General features: G+C 39.2%; 2 protein-coding genes across 4 annotated transcripts; one reads left to right on the top strand and one right to left on the bottom strand.

The window, feature by feature from the left end:
• Window positions 1–625: 625 nt before the first annotated feature.
• acot9.1 (acyl-CoA thioesterase 9, tandem duplicate 1) lies at window positions 626–11538 on the bottom strand. Of its 3 annotated transcripts, XM_084747482.1 has the most exons (16): window positions 11359–11538; window positions 10025–10119; window positions 8537–8563; window positions 7723–7768; window positions 7304–7474; window positions 7140–7177; window positions 6968–7051; window positions 6465–6568; window positions 5968–6041; window positions 5048–5115; window positions 4441–4552; window positions 4251–4341; window positions 3505–3590; window positions 3316–3403; window positions 2136–2286; window positions 626–1780 (listed from the first exon to the last, which is right to left on the bottom strand). In XM_084747482.1, exons 1-16 carry the CDS (start codon window positions 11370–11372, stop codon window positions 1725–1727), a joined length of 1305 nt encoding a protein of 434 aa, XP_084603608.1. In that variant the 5' UTR covers window positions 11373–11538; the 3' UTR covers window positions 626–1724. The 3 variants fall into 3 exon arrangements, with proteins under 3 accessions (XP_084603608.1, XP_084603609.1, XP_084603610.1); XM_084747483.1 differs by lacking the exon at window positions 8537–8563; XM_084747484.1 differs by lacking the exons at window positions 8537–8563; window positions 10025–10119; window positions 11359–11538 and adding an exon at window positions 9264–9354.
• A 2067-nt stretch (window positions 11539–13605) lies between these two features.
• On the top strand, window positions 13606–18357 carry LOC146307852 (diamine acetyltransferase 1-like). Its single transcript, XM_084747160.1, has 6 exons — window positions 13606–13860; window positions 15804–15855; window positions 15942–16025; window positions 17355–17456; window positions 17548–17588; window positions 17854–18357. The coding sequence occupies exons 1-6, from the start codon at window positions 13798–13800 to the stop codon at window positions 18028–18030; spliced, it is 519 nt and encodes a 172-aa protein (XP_084603286.1). The 5' UTR covers window positions 13606–13797; the 3' UTR covers window positions 18031–18357.
• Window positions 18358–19247: the final 890 nt, after the last annotated feature.

Raw genomic sequence — 19247 nt, 5'->3', positions numbered from 1 at the left:
CCACCGAACATTGGTTCCTCACAGGTTTTATAGCTGCCGGGAAATGCAACATACTTTAATTTAATTAAAATTTTATTAAATTATTTGCTTTTAAATTTCTCTTTAAAGTCTCATGTTAACATAGAAACATACTATGCCAATTATATAAAGAGTAATGTAGATAAAAAGTAGAAACACCTGAGGACTGTCGATTAAGATTTATTAAAGGAACAAGTGGTAAAGGCAGATTAAATATCACAGGCACGTTTCTAAAACCTTGTTGTTAACATATATAAATAAATATATTTGTATCATGATGCACATGATGCACTGAGACCTATTTGTCTTTACAGTTTTATAGTCTTATTGTATATATTTTGTTCTGTCATCTATTATTGTCATTTTGTCTCTGTGTATATGTAAGGAGTTTGTAAATATTTTAACACACCTTTTTTTAAAAATATTTTCTGCAAATTGCTCCATGCTATATATTTTTCTGTTTTTTCTAGTCTTGAATGGGAGCATCTGTAATTTGAACAATTTCCTCCCTGGGATCAATAAAGTATTTTTGATTTTTGATTTGTATTTATAATATTCATCCACCAGTTATCATTTGCATCAAAAATAATGAAAACAAAGACAACTGTTCATTCAACATAAATAAGAATTTATTTATTGCATTTGAGTAAAACATATGATTTAAAGACAGAAATAATGACACCCTCCTCCCTCTTGTCTGACACATTCAGAATAAAGCTTCCCATTCAACATAAAAAAGTAAAGTCAAAGAGTTTTGTGCGTATAAGCGACAAAGGAATATAAAAATGTAACACAGTTTGTAAAGCCATGCAAATCGGAGATATATGAGTTCATGACAAGGCCAAGAAACTGAACATCTGCTCCATTTTAATCCAGCATACCCTCTTTAATTTGCACACAAATACCAGGATATTAGACATTGAAGTTGTGTGCAAAGCATACGCCAGTCTCCAATTTTGCGTGCAGGTGATTCACCAGTTCTTCCCATTAAAGAAACAAATATCAGGTGAGACGGTGTAAAGTGCAAGAAAAGCGGTGTGGTGGATGGACGGATCGAACAAACACAGGACTTTCTGAAAGCAAAAATCAGCATTATCTAAAGTTTAAAGTTACATAACGTCACATGCATCATGTGACTTACATTAAATCTAACCAAACTATGTCCAAACACTTGTTTATTTTTGTTACAGATGAAGGTCACCTGACTATGGGTCTGATTTCTATATCGGCTAACGGAAAGGATTAGGATCACCTGGACACACAGTTGGTCTTTGGCATATGTGCTCCTTGCTATTTGAAAGTGTAATTGTGTGTTATTTGTACAGATTAAAGAGAACGGGTTGTTCCAGCAGTCAAACGTGACTGTTGAGAAGCTGTAAATGCTGACTGGTTGTCAAATTAACCATCTGAAAGCTGAGTACAAAAAAATAAAATAAAATGAATAAAAAAAGCTGTCTTTCTGTAGTTGCCCTTCTCTGCAAGAAAACGTAAACCACCCGAACAAATAAAGTAACAGTAATCAGGTGACCATGTGGGTTTGTGTAAAGTGAACAAGGCATTATATAAAAAGGATGTATACTATATGAACTGCATTCATTGTTCTCAGCTGATCTCTCACACACACCCACACACACACACACACACAAACATAAAGACCTCATTGATCAGATCCTAAAAGGCTTTGGGCGGCAGGAGACGTGATGCTTTCAGTGCTCTATGGTCTGATTAAAGTGTCTCTTCCCATCCAGGTACAGCATCGACTCTGTCAGACAACAACAAACAAAAACATCAAACATGTCAGACGGAGACGTGCTCAGATGATTCTCACTTTGACATCTTTTTTTGAAATGTTCAAACGATAACGCGGAACAAGAGTGCAGCTGCTCTGCAATCAGGACCTGGTGCTTAAAAGCCTGTAGAGTGCAGCCAGTCAGGGCCAGTGGGCCACTTGGTGGACTGTGGTCTGCAAGTTTGTAGTCTAATCCTGCAGCAGCAGGTTAGACTACTCGTGGTGGTTGAAAAGTGCTTCCTCAGAGGAACAGACGCAGGATTTTTCACCCTTGTCTTTCGCTAGCTGAAGGGTGTGTGTGTGTGTGTGTGTGTGTCCGCGCCCTCACCTCCGTATGTATTTGGAATAATGTTGGGGACGTCGCGGTCAGACACGAAGGTGAAGTGGAAGACGTTGGTGGTGTTGTGCTGGCGGGTCAGCGGGTCGAAAACCTCGCTGTGAACTCTGACCTGGATGTGCTTCCCCTGTGTGTAACACACCTGAAACACACACACACAGGAAAAAAAACAGCCAGGATGACAGTCAGTCACTGAGAAACACACACAGATACACACATTAAAACCTCACGTATTTCTCCAACAGTCTCTGTGGTCACATCATTGCAGCAACTCATTCAACTGCAGCTCTGCATTTTCAAAGAGCTCCTTTAACGTCTGACCTCAAGATACCTGAATGAAAATGAGTTCTTTGGTACCCAGGAGTCTCCCTGATTTATTTATGCTGATCCTCTGCAGTTTTGGGGCGAGAAATGTGCACTTGTTTCTAGTTATTTTCGCCTATTTGAAGATTTCTGCACAATGAAGTCCCTAAACTGTACTGGAATATTTTATTGTAGTATATATTTATTGTATTGTATTGAAATTTTATTGTATTGAGACCAATTTTTGAACTTGACCTCTCTGTATATAATGGCCTATAGTGACCTCTCAGCTAATCACAGCTTCATGAAACTTCACAGCCACAAACTAGAGACCTGAAGGATTCAGAGGATGGATGATCCTCCCAGGTAAACTGACACTGAAGAGGGTTTCTGAGCAACCACCAAAGCAGAAGTGCTCGCCACGCACTTGCAGAAAAATGCAATTCTTGCAGAAATCTCAAAAAAGTTTTCGATACCGGATCACAGCTTGAATTTTTCTGTGGTGTTCCTCAAGGTGCTCCACAAATGTGTTGCAAATGTGGTGCATCTAAACTAAACAACTACAAGCCTAGTATCAGTGTGTGCATAAACAATCAAATTGAACAGACAAGAACAGGCTGTAAACACAAGTCTGACATTTAATCACCTCAGAGAGCCGATATGATGAATGTGTTTGTATTAACACATCCAGAGCAACATGATCGTCCCAGTGAAGTCGTGTTTGTGTCCATCTGATTAGCTCTGTTTTTGGTCTCCACCACCTCTGCTAAATGTTCCACTATGCTCAAAAAATGCAAAACTTAAATCATAGGAAGTTCTCCTCAAAGATCCTGATCAGATGTAGATGGAAACCCACAGACGCTCTGACCTGTGATGAGAGCAGAAGCAGGGATCCGATCTCCACGGGTTTCTGGAAGAGGATATCATCAACGGCCACCAGACTCGGCCGACAGCCTCTGCAGCAGACCAGAGGAAGGAAAGCAAACGGTTTAACATCGAATCAATATTCTGCTTCAACATGATGCTCTTTTATTTTCTTTTGTTCAAAAGCTCCCACCCGTAGGAGCAGGCGTTGGCCCAACCCAACTCGTAGGCTTTCCTCATCAGAAAACCTCCAAATATCCTGTTGAAGATGTTCCTCTCCTGGTCGACACAAACACAGACAGAACAACTGATACACATATTATCTTTAAACCACTTACACCTCAGGGACATAAACTAAATAACTGGACAAAAACTGAAGAGATGGTTTGGAGAAATTATGAGGAACACTGGCCACCACAATAACAGCTACTACTGTCGTTGATAAAATGTTAGCAGCTCCACAAAACATACAAGCATCTAAAAGAATCATGACAAATAATGGCACTTAAATCTACTTCTCCTGTGTAAATGTTGATTTTAGAAAGAACAGAAGACACTGAGGTGTATCTAAATTGAAAAACTAAAACCCAACATTGTCAAAGTAAAGAATGTAAGGTAGAATTTAGTTTTCTATTACGGAAAATTAATTTCTTACAAAGCAAAAAGACTTCTTCTGCGCTTGCAATCAAAGATTTAATAAAAACGTTTCAGTACAATGAACTTTTTATTTTCATCTTACCAAAGCATTATTAAATGTTTGATTTCAAGTGCAGAGCAAAGTGTGCAGGAGTCACTTTGCTTTGTAGTGTCAACTCATGGTCTTCTCCTGTCAATCCACAGGTGTGCAAGAGTTTTGCTCTTTGGAAAATGAAATCAAGCCTTCAACAACCTCAAACAAACAAACAAACAAACAAACAAACAATCCTTCCGTCCTCTGACCTGAGGGTGGCAGATCTCCAGTCCTTTCAGTTTGGCGTCTTCCATCCACACCGAGTTTGGAGGCAGAACTCTGCTGCGGAAACTGACCGTCCTGAAGGACAAGAAGGAGACGCAAAAATAAATACATGGTAGCCAGGTTTCCATCAGGACGTATCGCAGATTTTTCATTTAAATAGTATCTCAGTCGTACTTTGTGTCCAGCGTGTTGAGGAACAGACTGTGTACGATCTTCCTCTCCTCATCTGTGGGAGCCACCTTCAGCAGCGAGGCGGTGCTGAGCTCCACACGGCGAGATTTATTAGCTGGAAACACACACACACACAAAATACAAATAAAACCAAAGCTGTGTCAGGATTAGGGATGAATATTTTTCCTGAAAATGAGAAAAAAGGGAAAATGTGCTTCTTTTCCCGGGAATTTAACTTTTTTTTAACAATTTTGGCGACCGTCAAAACAAATTGGTCACATTTCAGGCAAAACCACATGAAACAAGGATTCTAACCCCGTGTTATCAGATGGTGTTGGACAGGATAATGTCAGTTTAACATTAACTGACATAATGAACATTATATAAACTGCACATGGTGCATGCAGCTTGAACTTTTCTACAGCTGCAGGGATGAAATGCAAAGTTTACTGCAGGTGATCTGTCACTGTCTGACTGAACAGCCTCATGGAAATCATATTTTACAATTCTTCATATTATAAACTAACTATGTGTTAAAAGAAGTCATTTGGTGTTTTTTAAAGTCATGATGTTAATCCAATACATATTATGGATATTGTGGATCTCTTACCTTCTCCTTCCTGGAAGATCTTCTCCTCTTCTGGACCTTCTGGCTTCAGTGGATTTACAAAAGCTGCCCTGAAAAATAAAGACGTGTGGACAGATACAATCGGGGGACACAGAGGATTCAGTCAACATGTGTGACAGAAGAAAAAAATCTCACCAGCAGTGATGATTGTTTCTCTTCACTCTCTACTGTAAATCTATTTAGTCAAAGACTGTACTGAACTACAAATTTGAGGTTTCAGTCCTTTACTGTCAAGCTACTTTCTTCTTCTACTTCATGACACGTCAGAGGAAAATATTATACTTTTGACTTATCTGACAGCTTTACTTCTTTTAGAAATTAAGATTTTATACACAAAACATATGAAGAATGTATATAAATAAAAAAATTCACTGGCAACTATTCTGATAATTATTTGTCATTTTTCATGCAAGACCATGTCATTGTTTCAGCTTGTTTGCTGCTGTATTTGAGGGGGGATGGGGAGACGTTCTGTCCCCCGTGTTAGTAAAATGACCACAATGCATCCCCCCTTTGTTAATCTACCATCCCCCCTCTCCATCCCCCAGCAGAGGCAGAGGGGTTGTTTGGTTAAATATGTTAGTCTCATCTGTCTGACCCACTGATCCCGAGGATATCTGTGAATAAATTAGTCTGAGGTTTGTTTAAGTGAGAATCTGTGACCCTGATCACGGCTCTGAAATATCAGGAGTCTAACTGGAACTGTGTGCTGATAAATCCATGGAGCTGTCCGTGGTGCTGAAGTCACAGATGAATTTGTATTTGCACTAAAGTGACAGGATCACAGAGACACACACTGCCTGTCGTACACTTTTAGAACAGGCTCTCGTTCTTTCTATATTAAAATAAAATCCGTGTGAATGTAGTGCGAGTTTCTGGAAAGCTTGGACTGAGTGTCCTACCTCTTGTTTTCTGGATCCCGGGCCACCATGACAAACGTAGCATCCAGAACTGGAGCGTACGCTCCATCACGGTACTGAAAGAGAAGTCACATTATTAAGATTCATCTCTTTGTCAGTGGACATTTTGCTCCAGCGCAAACCTGCGACTTTAGTGTTTTTCTTGGACTTTTGTTTCGATCTTTCTTGTGCAGCTCTGTTGTGTTTCTGCTCTGCAATTACAAGTGATCGCATGTCAATCAAAAACTCTGTGGGACGATGTCAGCTTTGTTCTTGGGTCTGGATTTTGGTGAAATTCGTGTTACTGTGGGCGTTTTATTCTCCTTGCTTCTGCAGCAAGAACAGATATTGCTGCTTGTTTTCTTCTTATTTTCTGCTTCCACAGGCCACTTCAGGCAGCCAGTACTTATTAGTTCTGTATTCATTTCGATGACTAAACTAAAATGTATGCAGTTTTTCTGTTTGTCTGTGTGCTTGAGCAGACAGGGAAGCGTGTCTACCTGCGACATGTGCATCTTGGCTTCAATAGAGGTCTTTCCCACCCACGTCACATGACCAGTGAACTTGATGTCGCAGTCTGGATAGATGACGTGCTGCCTCATGTCTGTTCAATTAAAAAAAAACAGATCTTAAACAGATGATTTTTACAACTCAGGCTTGACCACAAACAAAAACACGTTTGGATGTAAAAGGAACATTCGTAACAAGCATGTTTGTGCAGGTTAATCTGGACATGTTGAGCTTCAACTGTTTGGTCAAATGAAAACAATTGTGGTGGCGCCAAATAAAGCACCCAGATACCGTACAAACAGTCTGGTGATGTTTGTTGAACCAACTAAGTGGTGATTACTTTTTTACTCGCACTAAGGTTGATGTCCTCAAATATCTTGTTTTGTCTACCAAAGCCTACCTCAGGCTTCTGCATATTTGGAATAGTAGTGAGAAATTAGCATGCAAGTAAACAAAGCCAGTGTTCAGACCGTTAAATATGAGAGACTGTTACCGATCTTGTCCACCAGAGCCGTGACGATGGACAGAGGAGACCTCTTCAGCGCCGCGTTGTAGGTGTGAGAATAAGAGATGAGGACTGAGGACACAGACAAGGAAGAACGTTAATTAGTGTCACACTTCCTGTTTAGTTAGAACAGAAATCATCAACATGTGTCATGTGATACCTGCTAAACTGTCCAAGTCCTCCAGGATTCTACCGAACCTGGACAGAGACAGAAGACAAGTTAGAGAAAGCGGTGAGTTCTGGTTTGTCTGTCTGATAAAATATACAGGGGAACTGGTGTGTGTGTGTGTGTGTGTGTGTGTGTGTGCGCGCGTGCACGTGTACCTGACCGTGTTGTGGAAGGTCAGGTACTTCTCTCTGAGCTGCGGCTCGGAGCCCAGCGGCAGGTGGACCTCCAGGTAGCTGTCCTTCATCGTCTTGGCTGGAAGGTCGTTTTGAGAATTTGCCAACATGGACGACAGCGACACGCGCTCCGCCATCGCCTGCTGGTGGTCGCTGCAGACGAGATCACTCAACATATTAATAAATATAAACCCTCCAAGGTTAACTACGAAGTTCTGTTACTGGAAATATCTGTTTATTTTTATTTTTACTGTTTCTCTCTTGCAAGTTTCTTCCAAGTATCAAAAGGTTTGTTCCCTCTGAGATACAACAGATGCAAAAACTGTAACAAAGAACCTTTGTGACCTCGGTGGAACAACACAGATATTGTTTTCTTTGCTTTGACACAGATGTTTCAGTACCTCCAGTTGGTAGAAGCTCCCACGATTTCTCTCAGCCTGTTTCGCACTGAAAAACACAAAAGAAACACTCAGATCTTCTGTGTGTGTGTGTGTGTGTGTGGTAGTGCAGTGAAAGCACTAAGAGTTCAAGGCTACATGTTTCATATTGTCTCGGTCAGAGCAGCATTTTATTCAACACTGTGCAACAAACAATTAGACTGTTACTCTTCTGTTTCTTCAGTTCAGTCATTTAAAGGTCAGATGATGTGTTTGGATTTTACAGCAGAGTCACTTATCAAGTAATCACATTTAAATCAACCACTTTGACAAAAGTGGAGTGATCTGATAATAATTTAAACAGTAACATGTCCTGAAATCTTGCCAGACGGCTGCAAATTATTGAAGCCCAAACTGTGAGACAATATGAAACAACAGAGGAGAGAATCAGTTGAGTACAGGCCACCATCAGGCGTGAGCCAGCTGCAACAAAATACTGAAGCTCGCTGCCACAGAGAGAAGAAGAAGAAGAGGGTTAACAGACCACCAGGGGAGGTGTAGCTTTACTGTGGAGCAGGAGGAGAACTCCAGCCGGCCAGCAGGAACATTAAATCCAGACCTGCCCAGGTGCAGATCAGGTGCAAAATAAAAGCTGCTGTGCGTGAAACAAGGTGTGCTTCAGGTAAAAGAGAACAGACTTTCAGTCAGCCAATGTGTAACCATGCAGGAGGAATTACCATGCAAATAGAGCAAATTAGAAGAGAATTACTACAAGTACAGGTAGGAGGTTTAGATTTGATGGTTAGGATTTGTCTAGGATTCGTTTACCAACACACACCATTTGACACATGTAAGAGTGGATTTCCTGTGGGGAGACAAAAAGAATTACAAAAAACCTTGCAGAAGATCAGAGGACGAGGCTGGATGTTTGAGAAGACCGACATTTGGACAGGAGACGTGTCACCACGTTACATTTCATTTGACAAAAAAAAAAACATACACCTCCACATGAACAAGAGCTGCAAGAGATGGATGTCAGCAGAAATTTCAAGTACATCCCTCTGTAACCCTCACAGACATCATAGCTGCATGACTGACCTTTTTCACTAACAAACTGCTGGAATAAAAACTCACAAAGAATTCATATTTGGTTGTTTATCAGTATGTCTAATGCTGATTATATCCCCTGGGAGGAAATGATTGTTGACTGGTGTGAAGCTGTTCTTCATACATGATTTCAAGTGATGCATAAAGTTGACCTGTGGGTTTTATGTCCAAATCCACCTTTGCCTGCAGGATACACCTTATCAGCTGTGCACAAGTGCCTTGATTAATTCACGGGGGTGATCTGGCTGTAACATGAAATAAACCAATCACAAAGTCTGTTCTAAAGACCTTGAAGGAGCAGGTGCACTAAGAGCACAAGCGTTGGCGGCATGATGGTAGAAATACCAGGAAGAAACAAAGAGAAAAGATTTTCAAGCGAGGGGACAGGTCTCCTTACGCACACGTTATCCAACAGGTATATCTCAACCAGCATCAGGCTCTGACAGAAGCACACATACCGTTTTCTCCCCGGGTCGGGGCGGGCCGGTCTCGTGGTCAGTTCTTGTTCATTTTGTATGTTATAGATCATAATTGTTTCATCATTGTTTTTCTGGATCCCAATAAACACACAGACACAAACATTCCAGCTGTCATGTGACTGATCTGTTAAGGACGATCTAACAGCTGTGATCCTGTCCTTTGCAGGTCTATTAAGATTTATTAGGCTTTATAATTGTAATAATAATTTTTCATTATTAGTGAGAATAATTTTAGAGACACACACGATGCAATGCAAAGTGTTGATTTCAATATTTACAGTTTATTGCTGATAGAAAATATGTTCAAACACTTTACTAATCCCAGCTCCTGTGCAGAAGACTTAACATAAGTGAAGGTGTTTTGTGAGTGTTGAGATGTTTGTGTGCGTTTGTTATCGTGTGCAGACAGACCTACTGCACCACAAACTTTGTGCACACACACATGCAAGTTCATTTGCACACTTCTGTCAGCCCTGCCATCCGCTGTGCGCAGGATGTAAAACAGGACCAAGAACATTTTTTGTGATTATTTATCCATTTCTTCGTGTTGAAAACTGTTATAAGTCATCCACTGGCAATCCCATGATGCCTTGGTTTGAGTCTGTCGACTAATTAGAGGCTGTGTGGACACGTATGTGGCAACTCTGATCTCAAACTCATTCCCTTCTCAACAGATCTGTAATGTTATGGCCAAAATAATGACAATAGTGTAAATGTAATCTAAAATCTTACAGTCTTACCTTCAATCATGTCCGGCGCCCTCCCTTGTTTGGACACGCCCCCTGCACAGAATGACCTGGTCGTCAAGGACGCGGCTGACCGCAGCAGCAAGAACCTGCAGCCACGCACACGAGGACATGACAACAAATAAACAAAACTCTGAGATGACCTGAAGGCCGAAGAGTCCAGTTACATTCATGTGCAGCCTCCTCTTCTAATTATAACCATCCAGAGGCATCTGTCCTGCTCTGATCTTCCACAGAGAGCAGCTGAGCAGACGGACACACAGACACACAGACACACTCTCACTGCAATTTAAAACCAGCAGTGACACCAGATACTTCAGTACCACTCAGCAGCTTTGTTTAGACATCATCTGTTCCAACTTGTTCTATTATTAACACCAGAGGAACGTAACAGAGCAGCTAATCCAGATGTTAATTCTCCACCATTTAAGATTCTGTTATATTTAAACTGGAAAATATTTACTTTTTTAAATTATGTGCAAAAATGTCAAAAGGTAATGAGCAACATGAAAGCATCAAATATTTGATTATGTGATCAAAAGAAAAATAAATTGCCAACTATTTTGATTATCAATTCATCAATTCAGTCATATGTTAAGCAAAAACAGACGATATTTTCTGCATCCAGTGTCATAAATGTGAGGATTTGTTTTTTTTTTTGGACTTTTGGTTGAACAAACAGAAGCAATTTGAAGACATCAGTATTGGCTCTCAGAAATTGTAGTAAGCATTTTTCACAATTCTTTAACATTTCATGAAAATAATCAACAATTAATCAATAATGAAAATAACTGTTAGTTGCAGCCCTAAAGGATCATATTAACAGAGCTTATCTTTACTTTTGTACATATTTTTTTACTGTTATTGTCTTTTGATAAATATTTTTTCTATTATTATTATCTAGTCTTTAAATTTCAAACAATTTTAGAAAATATAAAATGCACAGTATATGAATTAGTTTGACCTCCTACATTAACTGTGCAGTAGTGTAATACTGTACATAAAAGTGTATATTCCTCCATAGTGAAATACTTTTGTTCATTTTGCTGTTTTTACTGTTCGGGTCTATTTTCAGTGGTATGAAGTTGACACACCCTGTATGTATACAAAAACCTCCACCCTGTTTGAACCTGGTTAACTATTCCCACGTAGAGCAGATTCCTTCATTTGTACAGCAAACATTAAATCATAAAACAGCTCTACAAACACAGCAGCAGTCATTAAACAGCTGTAGTTTACAGGCATGTTCAGCAATCCTAGATTAGCTGGTTGTAAATATGCTAACGGTTAGCATCCAGCGGCACCAGCAGGACTTTGATCACACTGACCTCGGTGAGAACATTGTGGAGTCCGGGTTGTCAGCGGGAAACTTTAAAGAGTGCAAACAGAGCCGGTGAGCTGGTAAAAAAAGGAGAAAAAGACAGTTTTCTTCTTATCAGGGGAGCGCGGTGGCAGGGTGGCAGAGTGCCAGGAGGAGAGGACCACAGGACAGCTTCCGTGTTGGCATTAGCCCCGCCCACTGACGCAAGACGCAAGACGCACGCTCATTGACTCTAAATAAGATAATAACAGACTTCTGTTTGTAGATAAAAAACTTTTGAATATAGAATAATGAAGTTAATCAAATACTCAAAGGTACCGTTGTCTGGATGATTGTTGTGACAAACACTTATTATTTATCTTCAGTGTTGAAAATTAAATGTAAATGTTCATGACCACTGTCTTTAAAATGATTCTTATGCTGAAACTGGGGGCGATTATCAGAATTTCATTTGACTTGTGACTTTCTTGTCTCACAGCAGGGATCTGACTTGCTTGAGTCGCACCACAGTAACTCAGGGCTTGTTTGAGACTTGAATGCTGAGACTTGAGACTTGCTTGTGACTTACATGTGTGACTTGGGACTTGTCTGTCTTCACTTGAGACTTGTAAAACAATGACTTGGTCGTACCTCTGATATATGTATTTTACAACCTGCTCAACCTGAAATGTTTTTGCAGAAGTCACATGACCACTGCTCAGCCTGTGTAAACACGTCCTCTGCGACTCTAGAGGAGCTTCATCCAGTCTGAGAAAATAACCCTGATGACCCTGGTGTTTTGGACCTTAAGCCATCTGCTGCATTGGTTTTGACCGTTTATCTCTAAAACCTCAAGTCAAAGTATTTTTTGTCATATGCACAGTTAAAAACTGTACAGAAGTACAAAATTATTTCTTCGCCTTCTACTCTGAATGCTGTCAAACAATGAAGCAGATATAAGAAGTGAAGAAAAATCTAAAATATAAAAAAAGAGAGTGAATATAAATAAGTAACCAAGGAACACTATGTACAATTACAATATACAGTATCAAAAATACATGTTATGTATGTTGTCCAACATACAATAATCAGGAATATTGTGCAAAATGTGAAAATGGTCACAGTCTCCTGGCCGAGGCCACTGATCCCCTCATTAAAACAGTGGAGAGAGAGAGTTAAGGATGTTCATTACATGGAAAACATAACTGCAAGGTCACAATAACAACAAATGCATTTTCAACTAATTGGTCCGCAATAATTACCATATTATTTTTCCTTCCTGTCTATTTTTCAGTGGGGCCATGAACAAAGAGAATTATTCAGTGCTATGGACGCTGAGGAGATACAGAAACTCAGACCACCTCTTTAAGACATTTACAACCTTGTTGAGCTTTTGAACATGCATCTGTATTATACTGTATAGTTACACTGTAACTGTTAAAAGGAAATGAAAAGAAGTTTGTATGTGCAAAGTTTGTTGGTGCAAAGTGAGCACAAGTCCCCTAAGTTTGTGCAAGTGTGTGATTAAATTAGTGGAGGAGCTACCTCTTTAAGTCTATGATCCAAGGATTTGTTTTTCCTCCATTACATAGAGCTGCAGCAGTGATATAGCCTGTAGCCTCGTCTAACCTCACAGTCTGTGGGAGGTGGAAAATTCCACTTGTGTGACTGGTATGGGCTGCTAAATGCTTTAAATTTATGTAGTGTTTGAGTTTAACACACCTCAATGTGTATGAAGCAGTAGTAAAAATAATAACAATGATTTTTATATCTCAACCCACGTCACAAAGTGCTTATTACAAGGCAGCAACTTCATAATAAGGAGAGCTTAAAACCCATTTAATTATTAGTATATTGTTTTATGAGTTGCTTGTCTTTGCAGCACACAGAACCATATATAACATTTTTCTAAACAGACTGAGAAACCACGATAACAAACTGTTTGTGCATCTTCTACTTGGGTAAATGTTACTTATTTACGACTAAAATTTTTACAACTCGACTACAGTAAACATGCTAAATGTTAGCTTTAAATTGCGCTATTTTATTATCTATAATTTCCACTTTAACTTGAGGTATAAGATACTTTTTTCCAAGTTTCTTCTCTCGCCATCAAAAACAAAGATCTTATGACAGCACCAAAACAGACTCTCTATGTTGGGATTGGCTAAGAAATACCAGAGGGTGTCGCTGATTGGTCAGAAATCTGAGCGCTGCGGGGACTGGCCAACCACATTCCAGCGCGAGCCCGGTATAAAAGCAGCGATGTAAACAAAGAGCGGACAGTTGAACGGCAGCGACCCAGCCGAGGGTGACTCTTACTGGATGTTATTGTCTCGACAAACGCGTCCTGACCAGAGGCTGACTGTGGGGGAAAAGCCACTCTGAAGCGAATGAAGAAACATCTAATCTTTCACTTCACATACAGAGGACTTCTAACGAGAGGAAAAAAGAGTAAAAGAAGAAAATGGAGTATAAATTACGAAAAGCTGAACCCAGGGACGTGTCTGATATATTACGACTGGTGAAGGTAGGCCGAGGACCAGAACAGGCCCACAAATCTGCTCAGAAAGTCAAATTATTCAACATAAAAGTTCAGCTATTAAACCGTCCAGCTAACTTAGTTACTTAGTCACTTTCCGTGAACTTAAACTCGAGTTAACTCCAGTTCAGACGAGGTTTACGCACAAAGTCAGATACTCAGACGCCTTAAAACATAAATTACATCCTCTAATGGTGTTAATTGTGATTTAATGGTGAGTAAATTGTGAGTTAGTGGTGACAGGTGGAAAATATCCGGAGGATGTCCGAGTGTGGATTAGTGTCGGGGTCTTTGTTTACAGCCAGACGACCCATTTCCGGTTTGACTGACGAGTTCTCCAAATATGGTCAGCGTCAGAGCAGCAGCTTTAGTTCTTATCAAGGTTGACCCTGATGATGACATGTTATAACCGTTTATAGCCACTGACCTGACATGAAGAACACAACCGAAGCTGCAGCCAGACATGATTTCATAACCGGTTAGAGTAGTAATAATAATTAATATATATATAATACTTATTTATAAAATGTTTGTAGTGGAAAATGTTTCTGTTACAGTTGCTCTAATTCAAAAATAAAAGTGTATATATAAGCATATAGAAAATATAAAGATGTAAATAGAAATTATAAGTATGTAAAACGTGCAGTATGCTACAAATACAACAAAATATAAAACATAGAAACAAGAGGTATAACAATATGGAAACAACAACAAAAACACAGTTGGCTATATGTAAAATATAAATATAGGTTAAATAGAGTTTTTTTTAGGTCGTGCAAAACAGCACAATGACAATGCAAAGAACATAGAGATTACAATCCACCCTGCTTGCGTGACAGTACATGGAATAAACTGAAAAATCCACCGTATTGACTAGTATTGGTAGAACTGGGACGAAGCGCTGATACCACGCATTGATCCAGATCTCAGTCTGGTGGTTTTGTGAATTATAAATATGTAATATAGTTATCTGTATGTGAAGTTTGCTTAATACACCGTAAAGTACAATTTAAGCTTATAGCCAAAATATTTTGCACACATATTCCCTTCAATAACTGTAAGAAAGAGCTGTCAACTTGTCACTGCACTCTGTAATTCTCATATTTGAACTCTAGTCACCAGTAGTTAATGATGCATCGCTGTGCACTTGATTTGTACAAGTCTTTCAGAGCATTAAACAAGTTGCCATACTGTAAATATTTGCACTTTGTACCTATTTGCACTGTAACTGTTGTTTGTTTGTGAAGCCTGTTTAACCTGCAGTCCAAATCAAATACTTTGGAATACATTTAAATTTATTATTAATAATAATGATGCTCATAATAATAATGATAATAAATGGGGCTGATATGGTTAGAAAATTATATTGTGATATGATTCATGATTACCGGCATATGATCATGTTTTCATTTTCACTGAAGAAAAAAAACCTGTTAAAATCATGACGATGTGACATTTGTCTTTTGTCTGCACTAAACAAACATGTTGTCCAACATCTGGAGAAAAATATTTGTAGGTCTGCACATCTCATTATAATGCTGTTTTCTCACATTTTTATTAACAAAAGCATCTTCTGAGACTTGGATATTACACTCAGCCATTCAAGAAAAAGTCCACCAACACCTCCTATGACCTCCTGAGTATAGATGACATAATGTATTATAGTTACAAGCTCTGTTTATAAATGTTAAAAAGAAGTACTGTGTCCCTGTTACATGGTTTGCCGACCAGCGAGCACTGAAAAGTTTAATTTTCATATGTAGATTTATACATATCTTGGTCACAGTTCACAAACTCATTGAGTTACATGCTTACAATAAATAATGAATATTGTGTGTTTGATTGTGATTAGATGGGTTGGGTGCTAATGTCACACGACTGATCTTCTCAGCACTAAATATAAGGTGTTGTTTCCGTCTTTCTTGTCCCAGGAACTTGCAAAATATGAAGATATGGAGAGCCAGGTGACACTGACTGAGAAAGGTGACCCTCCCTCATCTATCGATCTGATTATTACACAGATTATTGGTGCTCTGCGTCTCATGCGTAAAATCTTTCTTTTCTCGCAGAACTCCTTGAGGATGGTTTTGGTGACACCCCGTTTTACCATTGCATCATCGCTGAAATCCAAGGAGAGAACAGCAGCAGTGACGGTATGAAGCAAGTTAAAGTCTCAAGGAACCGGTGCAACGTCAAACAACACAAACAGGCTCATCATTTTCACCACAGTTTTAGAAGAACACTTGTTTTTCTGCTGCTGCTGCGTCCTCTCTTGTCTGCACCTAAAGAGTTTCCACCGTTGTCGAAGTGCGACAGTTTTAACTCAGCCTGAGATTCTTAAACGATCTCATCTCCCAGTTTAACTTTTCTAAGTTTGAGCTTCGAGCTGCTTCCACCATCTGCTCAGGCTGACGGTGTTTATCTAAAGGCTGCACTGTATGTTCTTCCTGTTTTTGTCAAATACCTCCAGGCGTTAATATAACGGAAGCCTGTTAGGTAAAGACTCAGATGTCCAGCTTAGCAGTACAGTACAGCTATACTGGACATGTACAGTAATATAATTTAGTTCAAAAATACGTGGAAGTGTGCAGTACCTCTTTAATTTAGTGTCATTACACGTGGCTTCAAATTACTTCAGAAACTATAACCTTTTTCCAAGTACAGACACTCGTTAAAAGTTAGATGTTTCTTTGTTTACCTCACAGTTCAGCTCTCAGTGTGAACAGTCAGGTGTTCTTCACAAAACACTGCACAGACAATTTAAGTTCCACAACCTACAATTATCTTTGCCCAGGGGGAAATTCACTTGTTCAAGAAGTCAGCCAAAGGTAGCAGATCGGCAGCTGTGGTGTATGTGTTATACATAATATAAATATCGGTATGTAGTATGGATGCAATGATTAGACTAGTCGATTAAATAAAAAGTTAAACAAACAGACAAAATTTATCAACAATTTATTTATGTATTATCATTATTTAGAATCTTTTAGGGGTGTTTTTTGTTTTTTTTGGGTCGTGAAAAAACAGCACAACGACAAAGCAAAGAACAAGTCGAGCACAATTTACTAATTTGCTTTGTGCATTATGAACCATTGCAAATTATCCTAAAAAACAAGACGGGAAAATAAAAGTTGAGTTGATCAATCCTGTCCAGCATCAACCAAAGTCAGCTACAGTCTCCAACCTGCAGACGCAGCAATGACATAAACACTGACATCAAAAATGACTTAATGCAATTTAACATTTAGAGGTTTTCAATATAAAACTTAGTGGAATGATTTCAGTGTGTATATCAGAACTTTTTGAACATTTTCAGCACATCTTAACCACAATAATATGAGAGATAATCCTTTATTAGTCCCACAATGAGTCAATTTACATCAGGAAAGATGGTAAAATAGAGAGAAGCATCAATAAAAATATATAAACGTGATTAAAAAGATGTACATCAGCAGGAAACTCAAATCATTTCATCTCTTCAGGTCTGACAGTAGTGGGCTTCGCCATGTACTACTTCACATACGACCCCTGGATCGGCAAACAGCTCTACCTGGAGGACTTCTACGTGATGAAGCCTTACAGAGGTAAACATTCAGTCCCGTCCACGTTTAACTGCCTCTTTAACTGCTTATTTATTGATGAGATCTTTTTTAAACTTTCCTTTTCTTCTTCCAGGGCTGGGCATCGGTTCGGAGATCCTGCGGCATCTCAGTGACGTGAGTATGTTTACTGATCCAGAGCTCTTAGAACAGCACGGGGTCTGAGGAATATGTCCGAGCAGAATTAAAGATAAAATAGGGTTTTTATTAAACTGATTCCAGACCTTTAGAATCAGATTTGTTCAGCACATCAACCTACAAACCACCAAGTTATAATCATGAAAAATGGTGACTCAAAGCTGACAACAAGTGTGGATTTGTGCAGCTGTGCGTGTTGATGTGAGTCAGCCTTTGCCCTCTAACACTCCTGTCCCTCCGTCAGCTGGCGGTGAAGATGCGCTGCACCGGCATGATGTTCGTGGTCGCGGAGAACAATGAGTCTTCTCTCCAGTTCTACAAGCGACGCGGTGCGGAGGACCTCTCTCAGGAGGAGGGCTGGAGGCTGTTCAGGTTCAGCAAGAACAGCCTCGTCAAGCTGGCCGCTCCGGCTGAGGAGTGACGGAGGTCCGGCGGCGGGACGACAGGAGGGACAGGAGGAGACACGAGAGTCTGAGCAGAGACGGAGACTCGATCCTCTGCGTCTGACTCCTCGACTTTTCTCTCCATTCAGATGAGGGTTGATTCACATAAGTTCAGCTTTTAAAAAGGGCAAAACAGTATCACAGTGATATAATCTCTATGTAGTTCAGTCTGTAGTATCTATTAACACTCTGAATCATTATATTTTTGTTCTGAAATCTTATTTTTCTTTGTTAGTATAGGTGCATTTGATCTGCAGAAAAAGTTATTATCACTTCAGTTTTCAATAAAACAATAATTGATCTCACATGTCGCAGTGGTCTCATCCTTTAACACACTTGGAACAAGAGGTGAACAAAGTGTTTGGGTTCTTTCATCTCAGTAAATCTGCAAAATTTACAAAGTACAAGAAAATGGTAGTTTTATTTTTATATCACATTTGATTAAACAAACACAATGTGGTTTACGGTGAAAGAAAATATTAAGTATGAACGTAAACATGAGAAAAACAACACAAGCAAGATCAATATAAGAATATAAGCATGAGAAAAATGCCAAAGGTGTATTTATTATTATTATTATACAACATAGGGTTGTATAACTCAGTCATTCCCAAACACTGGGTCGTGACCCACATGTGGGTCACAGGAGATTTTATTCGGGTCACCAGATAAATGAGACTGAGTTTATTTCTGCTTTTATAAAGCCATTAAATGGGTATATTGTTTTACTGTTGAGAGAAAAAACAACAGCCTGCTCATTCAGTCTCATGTCCTACACTGTATGAATTTTGAGCCCAACTCAAGTGTCAAGAAAGTTTTAGAATGTTTTATTGAGATAATTTCTACTTAAAATAAACTTGAATCTTGTTGTTGAAGCCCCCAAAAATCGTATTTCAAAAACTACTGAGCAGACATGAAAATGAATTATTAGTTAGAAAGTTAATATTATATTATATATATATATATCTTCAATTAAAAAACAGCCTAATTTTCAAGCACCCAAACAATGACAGACTGATCAGGTTCACAGCTCACAGTGAACAATTCTGAAACGCTTTTTTGAGTTTCTAGACCTCAAAGATTCAAGTTTATCTAAAGAAGAAACCTAAGTTACGGTTAAGGTTTGTTTTCTTGATGAGGGGAAAATACAAACAATGAGACGTCCTCTTAACTCAGCCTACATTTATTAATGTCT

Source organism: Lutjanus erythropterus, chromosome 21 (assembly GCF_056507025.1).
Source record: "Lutjanus erythropterus isolate fLutEry1 chromosome 21, fLutEry1.hap2, whole genome shotgun sequence".
Lineage (NCBI taxonomy): Eukaryota > Metazoa > Chordata > Actinopteri > Lutjaniformes > Lutjanidae > Lutjanus > Lutjanus erythropterus.
This window is presented reverse-complemented; position numbering and strand designations above follow the sequence as displayed.